Below are 20,888 nucleotides of genomic sequence, written 5' to 3'. Positions count from 1 at the left end.
CTAACCCCCATCTAGTTCATCTATCAGTCTCTATTACACCCTGTATGGAGGAGGGAGCCCTTGGGTGTTTTGGCTGGAGAGGAGGGAAAGGCCACATGACCCAAGATATCCTGTGGTTTGTCAAGTCAAATGAGAAGAGGAAGGCGGAAGGAATATTATTTAGTTATTGATTCTCCAGTGCCTTTCAGCTGTTGGTGCCTATAGAGCCAGAGAACCTTGGTCCAGTACACAGTAAGGACTAGCAGACTGATTCACTTACAGACCAATGTTCCCTGTATAAAGTTAAGCAGTTGATGATCTCAAAGTCAGATTTGTCAGCTGACTGATAATGGAGATAATAATGGAGTCACCATTGCATCATCATGACATGGGGTTCATCCCACTCTCCAACATCTTAATTTTAAGCATTGTAGCGTGGATGTTGTTGCAATATACAGGTGAAAGGTAACACGTGCATATCCGTAGCTGAAGATTTCAAAACCATATTTGTTGATATTTACAGTCTTTATCAGTTTATCAGAGGATACGCCAGCATGGCTCATCCAACACACTGCATATGTGTAGCATTGATCTAAAGGTCTTTTGAGAACTAATCGGTTTTTGCACTGAATGTTTGAAGGCTCAAAGGTCACCATTTAATGATGATCACGTGAGCCATATTAAAATTCTGTCTGTCAATGTGTAGCCTCAAGTTGTCAGGACATTTAAGGCACTTTGTGTCCTAACTGTCACACCTCAGGGAGCTTTATGTGTTTGCACACATACACGTTTTTTCAGTGTAAATATCTCTAATCTACAAAAAAGTATTGATTGACGTGTGTTCTGACCAAATTATCAAATAGCTGAAGGCTACAGGTCTTCTGAGAATAGATGAAGACGTTTTCTCTTTGTTCTCTGCAGGGTTGAATGTTGGCTGTTTCTATGCTGTTTCCACACTGTTGAACAGGATGATCATTGAGCACTACCCTGTAAGTCCTAGTTTCTCAGGTGGCAAACATGCTACCCCGTTATTTCCTTTATTTTTTTGTTATTTCTTGCTGTCTTGCTTTCTTTTGTGCTTTCTGTCTTGCTGTCTTTCTTCCCGTGTCTAAAGAAATGCTCACATGCCACATGCTCAGTGTCAACACGCCCAACATGTAGACTGTATTTTGTCTGGGATTTTCTTCTGAGATGGTGGACCATGAAACTGTGAATGGATGTGGCCCTGACAAGATAACTGGGGTCTGGGATTCAAAGTATTATGGCCTAGCGCTCCCAGGATAAGATAACCACAGGGTGCAAAATGTCATGGCTGGCCCAGTCAGTAAAGCCTGAAATCTCTATGTTTTCCCTCTTAGGGTGAAGAGGTGAATGCTGGGAGAATTGGTCTGACCATTGTTGTTGCTGGCATGGTGGGGTCGCTCATATGTGGCGTCTGGCTGGATAAGACCAAAACCTACAAGTAAGATATTCCTCTAACACTAGTGAGCTGCAACTGTGGATGATTCATAAGTTGAACGTACTTTTTGTTCCTCCATACATTTGAAGAGCAAAAACAGATTTCAGTGAGATAATGTTAACATGGTGATCATGTTGCTGCAGCCTGCAGACAGATGAAGCCTGTTAGCCTTTATCTGCCTTGTGGACATGAAGATCTTTTGGAAATGGTGTTGTGTTGCTTGGAACTTAAATGTTGTCACTCCCTGTCATCAGAGCACTTCATCTAAAAGGTTTTACACTTCTGTATTGTTGCCACATTCATGCTCTATTCATACCATGCCATCAGGAAACATAGCTGTCAAAGCAAGCAGCACAGATTTCTGTTGTAGACCCACACACTCCCATTGTCTCATGTGGGAGAGAGTGAAAGGACCACGAGCAGTCAAAACATGAAGCCCTTTTCAGTTTGTTGTTTCTTTCTTGCTATAATGGCCTCATGAACTTCAGCTGAATCTACGACACCAGAAAACTCATTGTGACCTCCGAGAGGAAGCGCTCTGATACATTTCTCAGTCTTCAAGCTCAGCGATCCCTCGTATTTGCCACAGTCTTAGCCTTGCGCTAAAGGAAGGGCTCCTCGCATGGATGTCTTTTAAATCGCCCATTCACAGCGAGGCGTCTAAGCGAGTTAAAGCTTTTGATGGAAGTGGGCACCAGTGAGATTCCAGCAGAACTGAGTTCTGTGTCTGACGTCCCTCTCCGCTTATCGGAGCCGACAGGCTTTCTCTACTGGTCCCTCCAGGTCCCAGCTCAGGCCTTACACCGCTGGAACATGGAAACCAATAATAATATAACTTGAATAGTGAGGGTACATGGCACAAAGCCGTCCTCATATCTAAAAAATCTATATATCTGTCTATCTGTCCTGTTTTCCCTATTTGTTTATTGATGCAGTCATTCAAGCATACTTTTATTTTGGTAAAGCAAATCAAAACTTTACTTTTTATCATAAAGAAATGTTTTGTGGCCTGAGGTTGAGGAAAAATTTAACAGTTTCCTCAACAGAAGATGTTTGGTAAACCTGCCTTCAGTTATCTGGCAAACAGACTATTATGATTAGGAAAAATGTGTCGTCAAATTCTTAACATGCCATCAGGATACATAGCTGTCAAAGCAACCAGCCCAGATTTCTGTTGTTGACCCACACACTCCCATTGTCCCATGTGGGAGAGAGTGAAGGGACTATGTTATATTAACAAAAACATTTGGGAGCAATATTTCACGCGTGGTTGTACAAGGGACAGCTTCACCAGAGTAAGCCTGTTTGTGTAGAAAGTGCCTGGGTTATGACAAGAGGTCTTCAGTGTTCCAGGAATCTCTGAGAGGATGGGGCTGTTGATGGTCGAGCTCCAGCCTTACTATTATATGATATTTGGGGTTACTGTTAAAGTTGTGAGTCGTCTTTGCATATAAACCTTTGCTTATAAAAATCTTTTATTGAGTATAGAATCGTTTTTCAGATATTGAATGAGGAATATCAGGTAGCAGTTTTGTTTCCAAAGTGGATAAATGGCTTTTGGGAATGTATCCCTTTATACAGTATACAGTATACCATGTTGTTAAATTACACCAGAGGTTTTCCCTGTTATGGTCAACTTTGGCATGCATGTCGGAAACTTAAGCCTTGTCATGGGATTTAGCTTCTTAAATGTAAATGTAAAACCCAGATCAGATTATATTACATTTCTAAGATGATTAGGAGTTTTAATAGCCTCTCAGTATTTACCCAAGGGTGGGTGGGTGCTGTGTGTGAATGCATTGGGTAAATAATATGGTTGACTGGATGGTAGTAGTATAACTACTAACTATAATGACTGATTTCCCTTTCCTCTCTCCTCAGACAGACAACCCTGGTGGTGTATTTGCTCTCTTTGGTTGGGATGCTGGTCTACGCCTTCACCCTAAACCTGGGCCACATGTGGGTGGTATTTATCACATCTGGAGTCCTAGGGTATGTACAAATTAAAGCATAACGGTCAACATGCTCATAAACCTCACAGCCAAATGCAGTCGTATTTTAATCACCTTAAATCCCCTGTATGTTTGCTTGGCTGGACCGGCCTCCTGAGTCGCTTGTCAGTCACACCACCTCGAGGAGAAATGGTGATTCAGGAGGAGTGTCGGCTATTTCTACATGTTGAGTCATTAACAGGGTTCCCACAGGCCTTGAAGATCCTTGAAAGTTTGCGGGTTTGAAAGTTTGTGGGTTTAACAAAATACAGCAGCACCCACATTCATCTATATGCCTCAGCTCTCTGGACCTCTCCATCCTAGGATCAACACTTCACATCATGTGGAAAACCCTATTATGCATATTTGCATTGATATAGTAGCAGTGTTCAGTTTTAAAATTAATTATTTCACCAGGATTTCTTGACTTGACAAGATCGTGAGTAAGAAACGAGGCCTCTATGATGTCTAATTTTGATCAGTGTCATGTCTGCAAAACATGCCCATTTTGAGTCCTTGAATTTCACCAAACCTTGAAAATCATTGAAAAGTCCTTGAATTTGATATAACATTAAGTTGTTATTCCACATTGCTAAAACAGACCCATTTTGTGGGTAGAGATAGACTCATTTATAAGTGGTGTCTAAAGATAAGGTTTAGTTCTGTGATTGATTGTTCATTAGTTAGATCTAGACTCACTCTCTGTAAACTCAGTTGAGATATGCTTGTGATGGTTATATAAATAAATGTAATAGTTATGACAAATTTTAATCCTGAGGTTTTGATGAACCACATCTGTCACATCTGGTTTCTACAAGTCCTGCAGACTGTTAAGGTTTTGCTCATATCCTGTTAAAACGTTCTTGCTGAGCTTTAGTTCTTGTTTCTGTGCTTTTCTCTCGTCTGGCATGAGTGCTGCTTTGTCAAAGCAAAATTAAGACTCCTACGACTCCCCAGTCCACATGCTTTATCCCTATAATTATTTCTATTTATAGTAAGCTGATTAAGCCAATAAGTGGTTTCCATAGCAATTCCTTTGTCTGATTTCCATTTCCTAAACCAAGACAGGAGTTATCATACTGCAAAGTACACTTACCCTCCTCCTTAAATATGTCTAGCTGTTCCATATTCCTTGGCTAGGATGAAATAAGTTTATATTAAGAAATAAACTATTCTAGACCGTACTTTTTGAATTTAAGGCTTTTATTTTATCTGTCTGCAGTTTCTTCATGACGGGATACCTGCCTCTGGGCTTTGAGTTTGCTGTAGAGCTCACCTATCCAGAGTCAGAGGGAACCTCATCCGGGCTGCTCAACTGTTCAGCTCAGGTCAGTGAGCTGCAAAGTCAGTGATATGAGCTGCATGGTTAAGTTGTCCATGATAACTGTGGAGGCTTTGGTTGAATATATAAGACAGAATGTAAAAGAAAGATGATATGTTTAGCGTGGGGCTGTAAACATTTCACAAATCTCATTCCAGATCTTTGGAATCATTTTCACCATCGGCCAAGGGAAGATCATTGATGCATGGGGCACTTTAGCAGGGAACATCTTCCTTTCTATCTTCCTCCTCATAGGAACTGTAATGACAGGTACAGCCATTAATGTTTCCTCTCTTTCTTTAATATACACCTGAACAAATATACACCTGAACACTGGACTCATGTCAGCCCATGTGTTTGTCACACAGTAAACCTCACTTACTTGCCATGTTCTGTAGCCTGTTTGAATTTAAAGGGTCCTGTAACACACTGTACATGTTACTGGTAGAGCATTACTATTTAAACCACTGTGCATTGTGTTTGTTATCCCATAGTGACATGTGGGGAGCTATTCACATCTTTCACAGAATGAGGATGCCCCCTAGTGGCTGAATGAAAAAACCCTATTTTGTTATTAAAGTCACAATGAAATGTAAAATTACTTGTTCACCTTGTTAGATAATTCTCCATACCATAACATACACCTAGTTAACAATACATACCAAACAAATTGTTATGAACTTGTATTTTTATATCAAAATCCCATTACTTTTACTTACTGAAAGATGGTGTAGTTTTAGTGGTTACTTCATGGCGTACCAGTAGGCGAACATAAAAATCCCAACCAACCATACCATTGCAGACTTTTGAACAATCTCCCTTTCTGCTCCTCCCATCATATAAAACCTGCAACTCACAACTTTCAAAGTGACACGAGTGGCAACATGGCACAGTGGTGAATTGTTGGGGTTTCATCCCTGAAAACCCTGCTGCCTTTTCCTAAGACACCATGGAAGTTATCCATCTTGAAGAATCTGGAAGTTGTGACAGCTCAACATTTTGCACAAAGCACTGAGTCACTCTCCATGTTTGCTGCATTATGTACCGCCCCAACATCCTCTTTCACCCGTAAACACGTTGAATTACAGAAGCAAGAATCAAAATGCAGTTTCCTTGTGACTTTAAACTGAAGATGAATTGAGCACAATTTTTGACATTTTGTTGTTTCTTCTTGCCAACATAATATACATAGTATCTCCATCTCAACGTTAACAGAAAGGCTACACATGCCATAAATTCAACTAATCATCATGTTAATATCTTTCTTCCTTCCCCATGTTTATCACAGGATTCATCAAGTCTGACCTCCGGCGGCAAAAGGCCAACCTTCAGGCTGAGAAGCAGGCGGCGAGTGTAAGTGCATCTGTGTGTGCTTGGTGAAGTGGGAGGTGGGATCTGCACGTCCCATGGGAAGGGAATGTGTTGGTTGCTGGCCTGGCATGGGGCTATGGGCACTCTCGCGGGCTCTTCTGGCTGCTCTTCTGCAGTCCGCACAGTGCTGTGCGCTGCTGCAGGCATGCACAGGGGTGAATGCAGGGGTCACACTGCTGCAATGGTGGAAACTTTCCTTCAGAACCCAATAAACCCTGAAAGGGACCGTGATGGTCTTAATGACCAATTCCCCTGGGAAATAAACGAGAGACGCAAAGTACTGCACCCTATCCTTAAGCAGCACAGGCAGAAGGGAAAACGGGCTTCTCTTGTAGTGGATAAACTCTACACTACAACGCCCTAGCTTTTCTAAGAATACTGTAATAATGACTGGCAAATCTCACTGTCTGGAAAATATTGTTCACCCTCTAGTGCATTTGTAGACTCCTGTTCTCAACAACACCTATTCTCTATTCACATTCTACACACGCGCAGACTGTCAGACTTAGGTTTCAGCTTATGTTTGTTTTTTTATGTTTTGTGTCTGTCTTTATCAGTGTGTTTGTCATTGTTCTTGTGACGTTTTGGAAGGGATAGTGAATGTAAAAGGGGAAACAGACACAAAAATGGGGGTTTATCACAGGGGACTGTGGCAGATGCTACAGTGCCATTATTAATACTCTCTAAATAAATTATAATGTCATCCCTCAAGTTTATTAGTTGGAACATAAGCCCCTTATGTTCCATTGGGTCACCGGCAAAACGCAGCAAAATTCTTAATCATCTCACATAGAAGCTAGCTTCTGTCTATTGCAAGAAAGTCATCTTACAGCATCAGAATACCTCAAACTGAAAACTAAATGGGTGAATCATATTTTCTTCTCATCATATCGTTCCAAAAAAGAGGGACTGCTATAAAAAGCATTCCATATCAGCACAAAACCACCATAGAAGACCCAGAAGGTCATTATGTTATTATTAATGGAATTATTGGAAAGGTTAAAATAACAGTAGCCAATATCTATGGACCTAATGATGACAACCTTCTTTCATACTGTAGTTTCACACTTAAAGGAATTTTTAAGATTCAATTATTATAATAGGAGGTGACTTTAACACAGTCCTTGATCCAAATGTAGATTGGTCCAACACAGGAAACAATTACAGATCTTGGCACTCAGCTGACACCATAAAACAGTATATGGAAGATCTAAGTCTTAGTGATTGTTGGCGATCATTACACCCTCATGACCGAGAGTTTTCATATTACACATCCTCTCATAAAAGTTTTTCTCTAATTGATTATTTTTTAACTAGTAACTCTATACTTGTCAAAAATTACAAATCCGGAAATATATCCAATTATCATTTCAGACCACGGACCTCTCAGTTTCAGCTTAATAAATTAAACCAACCCAAACCCCTCTGGCAGGTGGCGGTTCAACACTTCACTCTTGACTCTTGAAATTCAACAATTTATTTTCTAGAGAGTGGACATCCTTTGTTGAATCCACCTGTACTTTGGGAAACAGCAAAGGCTGTTCTCAGGGGATGTATTACCTCATACTCCACATACAAGAAGAAGAAAGAACAAGAAATTCAACATGAACTTGAAAAAAATAAAATAAAATAAATAAAAATAAAATGAGATACAGACCATTAAATTTCTCTCATCAGTCTCATCAGCCTATCTGAAAGACATAATTTAAAGACTCACTTGATGCCGAAAAGCATTTGATAGAGTTAACTGGACATATCTCTTCATCACCCTTAAAAAAATTTTCGAGAGTGATTCATTCAGTGGATCAAAACTTTGTACCATTCACCCTCTGCATCAGTTATCACCAATAATTACATTTCACCAAGTTTTACACTACAGCAGGGCACAAGACAAGAATGTCCACTCTCCCTGTCATTATTTGCCATTTTTACTGAACCGCTGGCAGCAGCCATTTGCCAAATCAGTATAATCACAGGTATACAAACATCAAATTCCATCCACAAGATCAGTTTGTATGCAGGTGATATTTTACTATACAAAATCCAATAAAACCCCTACCAGAAATCCTCAGTCTCCAAATTCTCCCAAATTTCAGAATAAACAATAAACTGGACCGAATCTACAGTTCTGTCACTCAGTGGTACAGACTGGAATGCTGTGACCTAGACCCTCCGTTTTTACCATAACCTCTGGCGATATTAGATACCTCAGCATTGATGTTTCCACCAAGCTGTCAGAGTTGTTTACTCTGAATTTCACTCATTACTCAAAAACATTGAAGAAGACCTTGAACACTGGAATAACTTACCCATCTCACTAACTGGCAGGATAGCAGCAGTCAAAATGTCCATGTTACCCAAGGTAAACTACATGTTTTCAGTGACGCCAGTTCAACCTACATCAAACTGGTTTAATACTCTGGACTCCATAACCAACAAATTATATTGGAAACACAAGAAACCAAGAATCAAATTATCCAGATAATAAAAAAACAGAAATCTTGGAGGCTTAGCTGCCCCTAATTTCAGACACTATTACCTGGCAAATCAGTGGCCTCCAGCTGTTCAACTTTAAATCATTAACAATGGATACCATTTTTATCAAATTCTTATTCCACACTGCTTGTGCTCTGCAGGCAAATCTTTGCCTTTTTCTTTAAGCAGAGGTTGGGACTTTCGTAATATGCTTTGCTGTCTTTCCTTCTACTTTATCTGCTCGCAAACAATCAAAATTTGACTAAAATGGGTTAGGGTTAGACAGCTCAGTAACACTGCAAAGGTACAGAGCACAATCAAGTACAATCAATTCACCACCACCAATTTCCTTCCTTTCGTAGTGAGCCAGTTATGTTAAATTATGAGGAAATATTGGGATAACCCACAATGTAAGATAGTTTCAAATAAATAATGCTTTAGAGATGTTCTATAGAAACTAAAGTTTTATAATTCACCCAGGGTGTGTAAATGTAGGTGAAGAATAAAACTGAAATAAAGACTATTTCGCCATCATCCAATTCAGTGTTCTCTTTACTGATACATGCAGAATGGAGAGAAGTGCACAGCACAAGTACTGATACAGTTTTCTGAAAGGGAGTTACTTTAACACAGCTTATATGGACCCGGCCACACAAGGCCAAACATTCCCTAGAGTCTCCTAGACAAGGCAACATAAATGTTTCCTAATGTAGGAGATAACTGCAATCATGCACGATAGCAAGACTAAAGCATACATCACATATGAAATTATTATTATGATATTGAGCAATCACTCTCACACTTGTCTAGCCAGCTTCCAATTTTAGAAAAAAAATCTTACTGAGCCAACTTGCTTAGGAGAGAGAATAAAATACAATGAAATACAATAAAGTAATAAAATATAATGAAATACAATAAAGTACAACAAAATACAATAAAATACAACCCTTCTGGCTAACTTACCAGGGCAACCTTAAAATATAATGTTAATTAGGCCTATAATAAAATCATTCTGAGCATATTTGCTCAGGGCATCCTGGCCATCATACCAGGGCAAACCAATACAATCCTCCTGGCCATCATACCAGGGCCCCCCTTAAAATATAAAATCATCGTAAGCAACCTAGATCAGGGCCACATTAGATCATCGTTATAATTTTCTGGAGAGTGATTCCCTCAATATTTTCCCTTTCAGGATCTTTCCCATGGGGAGATTCCCCACTCGCCCGAATGGTAAAGCAGAGAGTCTGGTCTCTTGTGTAGGGAGCTGTTTGTGACGCCAATTGAAGAATAAAACTGAAATAAAGACTATTTCGCCATCATCCAATTCCATGTTCACAGCAGAAGAACTGATACAGTTCTCTGAAAGGGAGTTATTTTAACAAAGCTTATATGGACCCGGCCACACAAGGCCAAACATTTCCTACACAAAGTGTCTCCTAGACAAGGCAGCATGAAGATGACATCACTATGACAGGAATGAACAGTGGCGTTTCAAGATCACACCGCTGTCTCAGGAATGCATGGCACCTGTCCTTCCAATTCTGAACATCTAATTACACGTGGACACATGAAGGAAGAAAGCAGTATATAGGTATATAGTATAGTATAGTGTATAGTATGTAGGTTTGGGTAGGTAGTGAGGTAGACTAGTGGGCAGCTAGCAGGCAGTACAGTGGCATGTGGGTGGGGGTTGAGGGGGTCAGATTGGTGGTGGTATGGGTGGAGCAGGTGATGGAGGATGAGGTGGCCTCAGGGCCTCTGAGAGGCATAACACCCAAGCTATTGTTGCAGGCTGCAGGCTCCCTGTCTTCTGTGCAGGACTACGGGGCCACAGCGTCCAGCGCCCCCTGGCAGCGGTGGTCTTGACACTAACCCACAACCTCACTAAAACCAAAACACACACCTGCCAAGGTAGGGGCACCCACTCTCTGAAGTTCCAACACAAACAAGATGCCATAATTAAACCATAAAGGACAGGATTACCATGTGATATTTAACAAACCTTATCTTTGTTCGACGTGAAAACGCCACTGAAACGTCCAAAACACTCAGTGAAATTGTTACAAACTGCAACGTATTTTCACTTTACAAAAAAAGGGCCATATGTGATGGTTAAATTCATTCTCCACAAAAATGCATGACTGGTATTTTGGAATTATTACACACTGTGAATGATGCCATGGGTTATTACTCCTGGACTGCAGTACATTCCATTCCAGATCACAATCAGGTCTTAAATAAAACATAATACACCTGCTGTTACTCTGCAGTAAAAAAGCAATAACAAGGATTTAGACGCCATGTGAGATTAGCCTACAACTTATTGCAGGGTTTGGAATTAGGCTCATAAAACTACAGCGTCAGCTGTTTAGAGCTATTGTCTCCTTCAAATGCTTATTGAGATGCAAAAAGTCATAAAAATAAAAATACTGCGTCAAACATGTTTCCAGCAGTTATGTTGTTTTTTGTTAACGTTTTTTCATTAATTGATCACCTCTCTTAAAGACCTAACAATAGGCAGAATAATCAGTCCAAATTGTTGATTAATATCTTTGATACAGATATTAACCTCAAATTAGAGTATGTTAACTAACAAAGGGTTAGCATGATGATGATTTTGATGAGTGCACCACAAATGTATGGATTATATTGTGTGGGATCATTCTCCCATAAAAGTGATTATTGATTTGATGTGAGATTTTTTAATTGCATGAGAAGGTTTTGAGTTATTGTTCAGTACAGAACAGACAAGCAATATGCTAATGAATGTACAGAATTATTTTTGGTCAATGATAATGCTCTGTGGTCTGTCTGTTTCTTTTGATACGAAAGCCAGTTTTTACTGATTTGTGACTGTAATGTTTTTCTTTATTCTTCCTTTACAGGACATGACAGCTAATCTAGAAGGAGGCGTCCCTCCACCTGTGACCCCGAAAGAGGTCAAGTTATAAGGAGGGAGGTCCGACTGGACCGCTGTGAGGAGGCACACATTCCTTTCCCTCTATTAAAGCATCAAATACTGACTGAATACACAGATAAAATACAGAAGTACATACATACACATGCAAGTCACACACATGCATAAACATACACACATAAACACAGAGTGAAAAGCACACTGCTGCCCCTGTAGCAATGTTAAGAGTTAGCACATGAAACTAGACTGAACAGCATATCAGCCTTGGTGAGGCTTTATGAAAACATTAAGGACCAACAGACTTACAGACTGATGATGTACTGTACCACATGATGTACTATATGGACTCCACGCTCTGGCTTGACCACCAGAGATTCACAGTAGTATCCCAAGTGCAACCTAGCTCAACCCAAACCATGCAGTCAGTCATGCAAAAAGGGAATGCACTTGGAACGTCAAAGATTTTCACCTCCGTAAAAGTGGAGACTCCAGAAACTGAATCAGCTGTGTGACGGCTCCATGAACTTTAATATTTTACACCTAAAATAGGCATTTTAAATGTGTTGATCACCTAGTGATTTTGAGTGTTGTCAATGCAATGCAACTGCCACTTAAGTGACATGAACATTACTACTCTCTTTTATTTAATTAATGTTTCCTAAGATTTTACCGTCCCCCTCCAATTAATGTTAATTAATTAGTATTCTATGCATTCTGATGAGCAATATTTAAACTGTGAGTGTTCCCTCATATTTGACCAATATTGTGCGTAACTGAACTCAATCTTTACATTGCTGAAGGTATTCATGTAAATGTTCTATTTTTAGAATGTGCATGTTAAATCAGACTAAGGACTCTGTGATTTGTCTTCCTGTAACGGCAGTTTGGTTCCAGTCAGGTCACCAGTGGCTCAGCAAGCTGTTCAAACTGCCACTACCTGCCGTTCAGGATCACAAGGAGGTTCTACTTCTGAGTGCTGCTGATAACGATGAATACGGTTGATGCTGTGCATCTGAGTAAATCTGAGTCGATCTTGTCCTTGCTGAAGTGAAGAAACTCAACAACATTCTCACAACACAAGTCAGATACAGGGAGAGTTTCTCCTGGTGATAAAATGATGGATTAACATGCAAGAGACTTTAGAAAGCAAAGGAATGTTAGCACAAAACATAATGGAAAGACAAGGCAAGCAGATCTACTGCACTTTTCAATTTGCACAAGGAAATTGTATTGTGTTTTTTTTTCTATGTATGATCCTCTTAACTTGTATATTTGTTACTGAGAAATATAGTTCATGCTGTGCTTCACCAGTGGCGGTTGGATATATGAGGAATGTCCATTGTGCAGTGTGTCATCTGCATCATTTACTTAATGTGTTGTGGGTAGTTGTCCCGTGATTTTCCTGTTTAAATGATTATTATGTAATCATGAGAAGTGCTGGTTATCCCTCCAGTGGTATTTTTTGTAGGACATTTTATATACATCATGAATAATTGGTGATATACTTTTAACTGCTGGTGATACTCTGTAATGAAGAGCATAGTTTTATATAGCCATTAAATCTCTTTGGCAAATCTGAGCTTGTGTAAAAAATGTAAGTGCCAGTCTGGTGGAATAAAAGAATAAACACTCTGAGAAAATGGAAATATCTGCTGGTTACTTTCTGTAATCATTTAACTAGCATCAGCACACAATTGTTGAAAACACATCTGATTATTGGATTTTAAAGGTTTGATAGTAAAAATACACTTTATTGGCTTAGACACACATTTATCAGTCTGATTCAGCACTGACTATTCATTCCCCCTTATCATTTTAGAAATTCTTAACCACAGATCCCATCTCAGAATTTGGTTTGGTTCCAAATCTACACTGAATGTGAACTTGAAACTTTCTTTTTAACTACAAAAGGTTAACAAAACTGACATCTGTTGCATTGAATACTTGGGACCAGCACACATCAGTTATTGTAGTGTAATGTGACTGTACAACATTATAAAGTGATAAATATTCTGCCAAACTCAATTTTATAATTGCATTGTCAACTGTAAAACAGCAGTTTAAAAACATTAAATATACAGTAAGATATATCCCAGTCCATGTATATAATCTATAGAAAGTGTCATTCACAGTATGACAGGGATTTACTCCTGGATCTCAAGGCAGGAAGCAGCAAAGTAGGACGAGTCCACAAGTGTGTGGTGGCAGGTCAGATGGACTAGAGGAGTTTCAGACTGCTCCGACTCAGTTCCTCTTCTTCTGTCGCGCTCCGACTTCCTCTTGCGGCTCTGGAAAACACTGGAACCCAATCAGCATTCCCATAATAGAGAAGCCTAGAGAAACACAAGAAGAGTTCTATTAGGATTCAGATTGTGTCCAAAATGTTTTTCATTCTAATGTAAGGCACAAACACCTGAGCGAAGGGCATTCAGCATCCAATGGCTTTCTTAAAATATCACATTTATATAACCAGGTTATGTACAGGTTTCAGACAGCCAAATTTTTTACTTTCAAAGAGCTTTTCAATGTTACCTGAAAGTGAATTTAAGACTAATTTAAAAAACAAAATAAAGAAACAAAGCTGGCAAAACCAGCCTATTTCTGACTAAAGATAGTTAGTGAAGGTGATGAATCTATAAATGGGCAGTATAAGAAAAAGAACAACAGGAAATTAATTGCTATGAGACTTGAAGTCCAGTTGTGTGAAGCAGATACAATGAAAAAAACGTCTGCATATTATATATATATATATATATATATATATATATATATATATATATATATATATATATATAACTCTGTTCTGCATTAATCTAAGAGTGGACATGTAGCCAAAATAAACCTTTAATTGCATAGTGACAAAATAAGACCTAATAAGTATTTTTAAGACATTTTAATGCTTTTGAAGGCCTTACATTATACATTATATCTTAAGACCTTTTGAGGAACCGCGGATCCCCTGATGACAAAATATTCCCACCACCCCTCAGTCTAGTCCCGACTCTGATATTTACTCACTTGCCACGATGAGAGGTGCCATAACACCAATAGTCAGAGGTGCAGTTTTGTAGATGAAGGCCTCAGACAGGAAGTGTCCCAGGGCCAGCACGAATGTCCACAAGGTGATGTGGTACAGCCTGCAGGGGCCAGCATGACACAGTATAAGAATATCTATAGGCAGCCTGCAGAAACTTCAGCAAAGTGCATGAGGTGACAAGCTGTCTTACGTTCTGTTCTGGATGTCAATGGCACAGGCGCAGCGTATAATCGATGACAGTAATGTCCAAATTCCAAATGTTCGAGCTTGGAGGCCATTTACTGAGGACATGAATGCAAATTGCCAAGTCAAATATCAGCTTATGTCTAAAAGTACTGCTGAAATTAAAAAACAAAAAAAACAAATGGCAAACTAGTAATTTATCATAATATATTTAGCTGTATTTCCTATGTAGGTTATTAGCAGGAATACAGTGGAGGGTAAACTTCCCTAAATGCATCTAATCACCATTTTAGTATGATACATATTTGTGACCTAAATTTAAAGTATACATCATATTAAGTAGTTTAAAAGTGATGCGAAGATAGTCATTTATGGGGAAAAACAGAATGTATTGCTTGTCTGAAAATAAAATGGGTTATTGTTTACATCAGTGGCTGTTTGCCTCATGGTTACAGACTGGAGGTCACAGTTCACCTTCCTTTTTACTTCCCACTACATCACTGGTTGTTTATTAGGTTTCATGCTGATGCTCACCAAACTCTGGCGTCCCTGTGTAGAGTTTCTCTGACAGGAAACTGTGATCTCTGAAACTCTGCACGGTGTTTCCCATCGCGATGACAGACACCATCACCAACCAGCTCCGCAAGACGTTTAGAAACCGACTCATCTTGACTCAGTCAGTGAGATGCACCTGCCGAAAAGAAGAAAGCGACCTGTATAGTGATACAATCCAGTGTATGTGCTATTAGCTGGATATTTTAGAGACAGAATGACAGACAAGCTTGCTGCCTGGCTATTCTGCCTAAGTTTCCTGACTGACAACACCAGCTCCCTGGACAACACAGGTAGCTAGCAACTGACATACGACAATAACTAACGTTTCATAGCAGGCTAATGTTGCTGTAACGTAACCTGGCTTCTGCTGGCAACAGTTCGCAGACCTGACTTGGGCAACACAACAGTTACTGACAAAATAACATGGAAGTTGGTGTTATTTACCTGATGAAGTGTATCAAACTACAGTGATCATGTTCCTGTGAAAAAAGCGAATACTGACTATGAGACAATAAGATGGGACCCATGCCAAGTGCGGCGTTCACTGGTGGATCTGTCAATCTTGGACATTGGAGTCAACCAATAAGAGAGCCCACAGATGGCTCCATAGAGTCGCCCCATTCATCTGAATCGGCCGTTCGAGAGTTCAGGTTCCGCCTTCTTTTGTCATTAACCAATCGCTATCAACCATTCCTGATCACCTGTGGCTAGGCTGCGTTCGATCAAAGACTGCATGTGCAGCGAGAGGTCTCACTTGTGCCAACTTCCGTCTTCGATTAAATCTTTTTTTTTTTTTTTTTTTTTTTTTTACAATATACAAATCCCTTTAGGCAGACTATACTTCTGCTTTTTGGCTAAATGAGAGCGTCTCACAATCCATCCAATATCTATTTTTAGAGACATATTTGATTTAGCTAAAATATGTTAGTGCTTTTATACATTTACAAAATGTTTAATATCAAACATCAGCACATTGAAGGATATAATATTTGGATTTTAATTCAGTAATTTTTATTTTGGACCTCCAACAAAAGATAGTTCCCCACCGCTCCAAGAATGAAAATTCTTACTGGCTTCATTCCCAAGGGGGAAACGTCATTGGACTATTTTCGTTCAATCCCAATCCTTTCGTACAATCCTAATGTGAACTATCGGGGTTTGAGATCTTTGGTTCGATTTTGTACGCGTAAGTGCGCATGCTCTCTGCTCTGTTGCTACTCAGTTGTTGTAGTTACCAGGAAGATTAACAATGATGGTCAACTAGCTGGCGCTAGTACCAGCAAGCTTGGGCTCTCAAAATAGAGATAGGTTTATGTTGGCGTGTTTGGGTATGTTATTACAAATACATTCATGTTATCGATCTCAAACTAGGCCGACTTCACGCAGCTAGCTACCTAAACCTAAATTAGCTCAATTTACTAACTTGGCTAACGTCAGTTGACGTTACGTAGCTAGTTAGCTAACGCCTGTTGACGCTACCTGGGCTTTGTCAGTACTATCTAGCTACTGTTGTTGAAAGATAACTTCATTGCCACCACAAGTAGACAATGCAAATATTTCTAGCTAATTGTGAATCTAGATGAATAGGAGCACATTTGCGACAACGTTACCTTCTTTGTTAGCAAGCCTCAGTTATGTGATTGAAGTTACGTTACTGTTGTAATCCTGTCAGCATAGTAACTATAGCGTTATTTATTTTGAACGAATAGATTGTCATTAATCAGAGTTAGCTAGCTAGTTGAGCTATTCACTGACTATGACTGATATTTTTGCAGCTGACTAGAGGCTGGAGATGCCATGGTAGCTAAGCCTAGATACTTGATCCCAGGAAGATTTCACCGGGCAGCTCTTCCCCTTTCACTGTGGAAATGCCAGCTGTGATCCGGGATAAAGAGGATTCCGAGTCCTCATCGGAGGACGAGCAGGAGTAAGTGTTTGTGCTGATTAAAAGTTTGCAACAGGTCAGATCATCCTCTCACAGAATAATGGCCTCGGTCCACTCCAGTCGGCTCCAGAAATGAGCTGTCAGAGCTTAGACGGACTAAAAGCCCCTTCTTCAACCCACAAGTACATCCCAATGCCGGAATTTAAAAAGTATGAGAAATTATGGAGCTTGTCTGCACCCTTTGAACCCGAGTCCAGATGAATGGTGTCATTTCATCTTCTAAGGGAGGAGTCTGCACACTAGCATAAATAAAACCACTGACCCTAAACCTAGTAAAACAGGGAAAATCCCAAAGCTGAAGTCATTTTTATCTCTCTGTTGTCATGTTTACATTGCCCTTATGTTCATGAGATAATGTCTCGTAAAATACAAATGTCACCTCATGGTCTGGTGATTAGCTTTCAAATTACATGTCAAAGTGCAAACTTCTCTCTTAGAACAAACTGATGATACTGATAAATGTGTTTATTCTTGCACTTTTTTACTGTAGCACTTTTTTGAATCACTTTATATATATTGTTTCATTTCTTTTAGCTCGTAAACCTCTGTGTGAGCATTCCCTTTTTTGACAGTGTGCAGGTTCCTCCCTTGATATATTGTACACTGATTTAAATGGTACAAATAATGCAGAACTGTGACATAGGCAGTTAGAAACTATGGATACATGAGCAGAACATGGCTCAGTCACTGCAGCTTGTAGACTTGTCTGAATTTAGCAGGTCTCCTTCAGTGTCAGCTAGGTTATTAACCTACTGATCCTCCTGGCAGACCTTGCAAGGTATGTCTCTAAATAGACCATTCCTTAATGTGACACCACCATGTCTGAGCAACATGGTTGAGCAAAACCATTTATATTGTTCTGCTGTACCAAGGCCCTTGTCAATGCGACCTGCCACCTGTAATGTAATCTGTGTAAGATTACAGAGGATGTCCTGACCACATTTTAATTATTGATGCCAAATGCATTTAGACAAAGTGAAGAGTTTGGCTGGCTCTCATTTTGCATAATTAATTAAACATGCTGAAAGAAGTTGGAAACCAAACAGGAGAGAACAACATTTTGCTGTAGATCATTGTTGCACCAGTTGGTCTTTGTTATCTTGTCCTCTGCCAACTAATTCCCACTTAAGCTATATTTATTTATACCTTACTGAGAATTACTGTGCCTTCTTTAAATTTACATCTCCTGAATTAGTTTGGATTGCTTAATATTGGCAAAGGTTTAACCTCCAGGTGACTGTAAAACCTCTATAAAGTGCTTCTTTTACTACCAGGATTGTTATTACTCACTAAGATGCTGCCAGAGAAGTACAACCAAAAAAACTTCCCCTCCTAAGACATGTCACCCGCACAGCTACAGTAGACTACTTTGATTTTACATTGTGGAAAATAAGTTTCCTAGTGTAGACTAGACCCTGTCCCATTTTAACCCATTACTAACCCAGCATCACCTTCAGACTGACCTGAGATCAGTATTATCAAAATACCTTGTTCAATGGTGTGCAGCCAAGATATCACAGTGTAAAAGATAGCTGCCATATTGTCTGATATATCTGGATACTTGAGCCAGGAGCAGCAATTGTTTACATGCCTCCCTGCCTCACCCTGCGTTATCAAGAATGGTCATGCCTGATTGAGTTCTACTCCATCAACATGCTACCTTATCTTTTTTAGCCCCTGATAGGCAGGCTGTGTCTGGTACTATCAGATATTCTTAGTGCAATGTTACCAGGGTGTGTGTTAGTACAGTGCCTGGGTCTGTTATTGCCCAGCGCCTCCTGAAACTGTGTGTGGTTCTGTCTCTATCTGCTCGACTGGAGTAAACACCATGTCAGGATGCATTCCCCCAGTGTTAGGTAAGACATCCATATAGGCTCGCTAGCATCATCCAGGAATTGAAACGTAATATCATGGGCAGTGAAATTTACTTTGTACGTAGGTTATTCTCTATATATGGCATTTATTTCTCCAGATTCCTTGAATTTGGTCTGTTTTTTTTTTTTTTTTAAACATCTAGAAACTCTATCTCTTACTGTGTCTCATCTGATTTTCTGTCACCCAGAGACCATTATTGCATTGCCTGGAGTGGCCTTAGCAGGAAGATCCCAGTTCTGGTGTTTTGTCCTGAAGCTGTCATTTCTAAAGATGGGAATATCCGCTCTGTTGGAGGTATGTTACAGTTTGACAGAACTACAGAATGGCTATGGGAAAAGTAATGATGCTAATTGACTTAACCTGTGTAGACTACAACCAGTTGGATAGTATGTTTTATTGTTGTGAATATATGAAATGAAAATCCCATGTTTTTCATTTGCTACAGAGCGATACCACATGGCCTTCAAGATTGTGCGCACAGAGAGCCGCCTGGTACGAGGAATACTGACCAATCATGGCTTCCATGAGGTAAAGTTCTCCACTAAATCATGCAAATTTAAAATGGTAGCTTTTTACGTAAATATGTTGTCTTAACTTGGTAGATTAGTCTGAATCGCCCAAAATGTTGCATTCCTTTTCAGCAGCGCATGCTATTTATGCTCCTCTCTGCTGTGTAGCATAAGGGATAGTAGGCCTGTTATTTTTGCCTTGAGTGATACTGCCTGTGTCAAAGCCTGGGAATGCACCCATGGAAAAAAACCTGAATTGGACCTCAAGAGCATTAATCCTGTTTCACAAGGGCGCGCAATCCCCATTATTGCTCTTTCCAAGCAGTTACAATTAATTCCCTTTTTATTTCATTTCAATGCTTCTTGACTCCCACTAACCCATCATCAAAGGCAGGCTAGTGTCTACCACAGCATCACCAGAGCCAAAGTTTAATAAGCCTTTATTACAAACATCTGGCTTTCTCCAAGACAGTGAACGGCTATGCGAATCCTGCCTCCTCACCAATTGTTGGAATAAAACAAAACAAAACAAATAAAGTAATATGATGGTGATGAAAGTAGTTGGCAGGTTGGCCTTCCTTTTGAGCTGATTTCAAGAGAGCAGGCCGTATTTCACCAGGTTAGTGTCAGAGTGTCTGATCTGCTTCTTAGATTCATTGTAACCGAGCTGTCATATGTGATGGACATCAGAATTTAATACTGCTGTTGGTGACTGGAAACTGTACAGAGCTCATACAGTATGAACATCAATAGCTATACTTAGTTTTGAGCTTACATAATCTTTTGGTTTTTGAATGATCCCCTGGCATAAGTCATTGGTTCTGCGTGCAGTGAATCTAAATGATTTGATCTAGCCTGAGGATTCACGTCAACCGAAATGTCTGCTTTTCAGGTTCACCCAAATAGTAATGACTTTAACCTTATGTGGACGGGGTCTCACCTCAAGCCTTACCTACTACGCAGCCTTCAAGACTTCCAGAAGGTCAACCACTTCCCCAGGTATAATGATCTACTCAATTGTATAAGTTGAGGCAGAGTGTCCTGCCACTGTTTCCAATTTTAAAAATCACACTTCTGAGTCATTCTAAGCCCTTCAGTTCAGGCAGTGTATTTGTTGGCTTCCACTGCAAAGTACATTTAGTTTGGACTGGTGCCTTTCTGAAACATGAAATGAATCATATTGTCAGGCAGAGGGCGTCTTGTTATCACTGTGTTTGTATGAATTATTTTGTTTTCTCTCAGCATCAAAGCTGTGGAGCGCTGAAGCG

At 39.8% G+C, this 20,888-nt stretch overlaps 3 protein-coding genes across 5 annotated transcripts in view; 2 read left to right on the top strand and 1 right to left on the bottom strand.

Annotated features, from left to right (window-relative positions):
* The window catches only part of flvcr2a (FLVCR choline and putative heme transporter 2a), a 29,151-nt gene extending 16,011 nt beyond the window's left edge, over positions 1-13,140 (top strand). For 2 of the 3 annotated variants that reach the window (XM_071519575.1, XM_071519573.1), the window contains 8 exons: positions 901-968; positions 1,338-1,441; positions 3,320-3,430; positions 4,652-4,757; positions 4,909-5,020; positions 6,039-6,103; positions 10,391-10,510; positions 11,485-13,140. In XM_071519575.1, coding sequence (XP_071375676.1) covers positions 901-968; positions 1,338-1,441; positions 3,320-3,430; positions 4,652-4,757; positions 4,909-5,020; positions 6,039-6,103; positions 10,391-10,465 — 641 coding nt within the window. In that variant the 3' untranslated portion in view covers positions 10,466-10,510; positions 11,485-13,140. The remainder of the gene's footprint in view (positions 1-900; positions 969-1,337; positions 1,442-3,319; positions 3,431-4,651; positions 4,758-4,908; positions 5,021-6,038; positions 6,104-10,390; positions 10,511-11,484) is intronic. The other variant, XM_071519574.1, reaches the window with a different exon arrangement.
* A 111-nt stretch (positions 13,141-13,251) lies between these two features.
* Positions 13,252-15,850, bottom strand: erg28 (ergosterol biosynthesis 28 homolog). Its single transcript, XM_071519596.1, has 5 exons — positions 15,736-15,850; positions 15,271-15,427; positions 14,744-14,834; positions 14,535-14,653; positions 13,252-13,849 (listed from the first exon to the last, which is right to left on the bottom strand). The coding sequence occupies exons 2-5, from the start codon at positions 15,401-15,403 to the stop codon at positions 13,761-13,763; spliced, it is 432 nt and encodes a 143-aa protein (XP_071375697.1). The 5' UTR covers positions 15,404-15,427; positions 15,736-15,850; the 3' UTR covers positions 13,252-13,760.
* A 1,309-nt stretch (positions 15,851-17,159) lies between these two features.
* The window catches only part of ttll5 (tubulin tyrosine ligase-like family, member 5), a 47,051-nt gene continuing 43,322 nt past the window's right edge, over positions 17,160-20,888 (top strand). Inside the window, exons 1-4 of the mRNA XM_071519581.1 lie at positions 17,160-17,218; positions 19,299-19,405; positions 19,557-19,639; positions 20,513-20,619. Of these exons, the coding sequence (XP_071375682.1) occupies positions 17,160-17,218; positions 19,299-19,405; positions 19,557-19,639; positions 20,513-20,619 (356 nt within the window). The remainder of the gene's footprint in view (positions 17,219-19,298; positions 19,406-19,556; positions 19,640-20,512; positions 20,620-20,888) is intronic.

This window comes from Centroberyx affinis, unplaced genomic scaffold, assembly GCF_046629955.1.
Source record: "Centroberyx affinis isolate AG114_WGS23_722 - 3 ecotype Tasmania unplaced genomic scaffold, CSIRO-AGI_Caff_v1 ptg000715l_1, whole genome shotgun sequence".
Taxonomy (NCBI): domain Eukaryota; kingdom Metazoa; phylum Chordata; class Actinopteri; order Beryciformes; family Berycidae; genus Centroberyx; species Centroberyx affinis.
Note: the sequence above shows the minus strand (reverse complement) of the source record. Positions and strands in the feature narration are given on the sequence as shown.

Excerpts from the sequence above, each read along its gene's own strand:
- erg28 (XM_071519596.1), bottom strand. The coding sequence starts at position 15,403 with ATGAGTCGGTTTCTAAACGTCTTGCGGAGCTGGTTGGTGATGGTGTCT. Across the intron at positions 14,654-14,743 it reads ATTGACATCCAGAACAGAAC|GCTGTACCACATCACCTTGT; the intron begins GTAAGACAGCTT and ends TGGCCCCTGCAG. Across the intron at positions 13,850-14,534 it reads GGCACCTCTCATCGTGGCAA|GCTTCTCTATTATGGGAATG; the intron begins GTGAGTAAATAT and ends GTGTTTCTCTAG.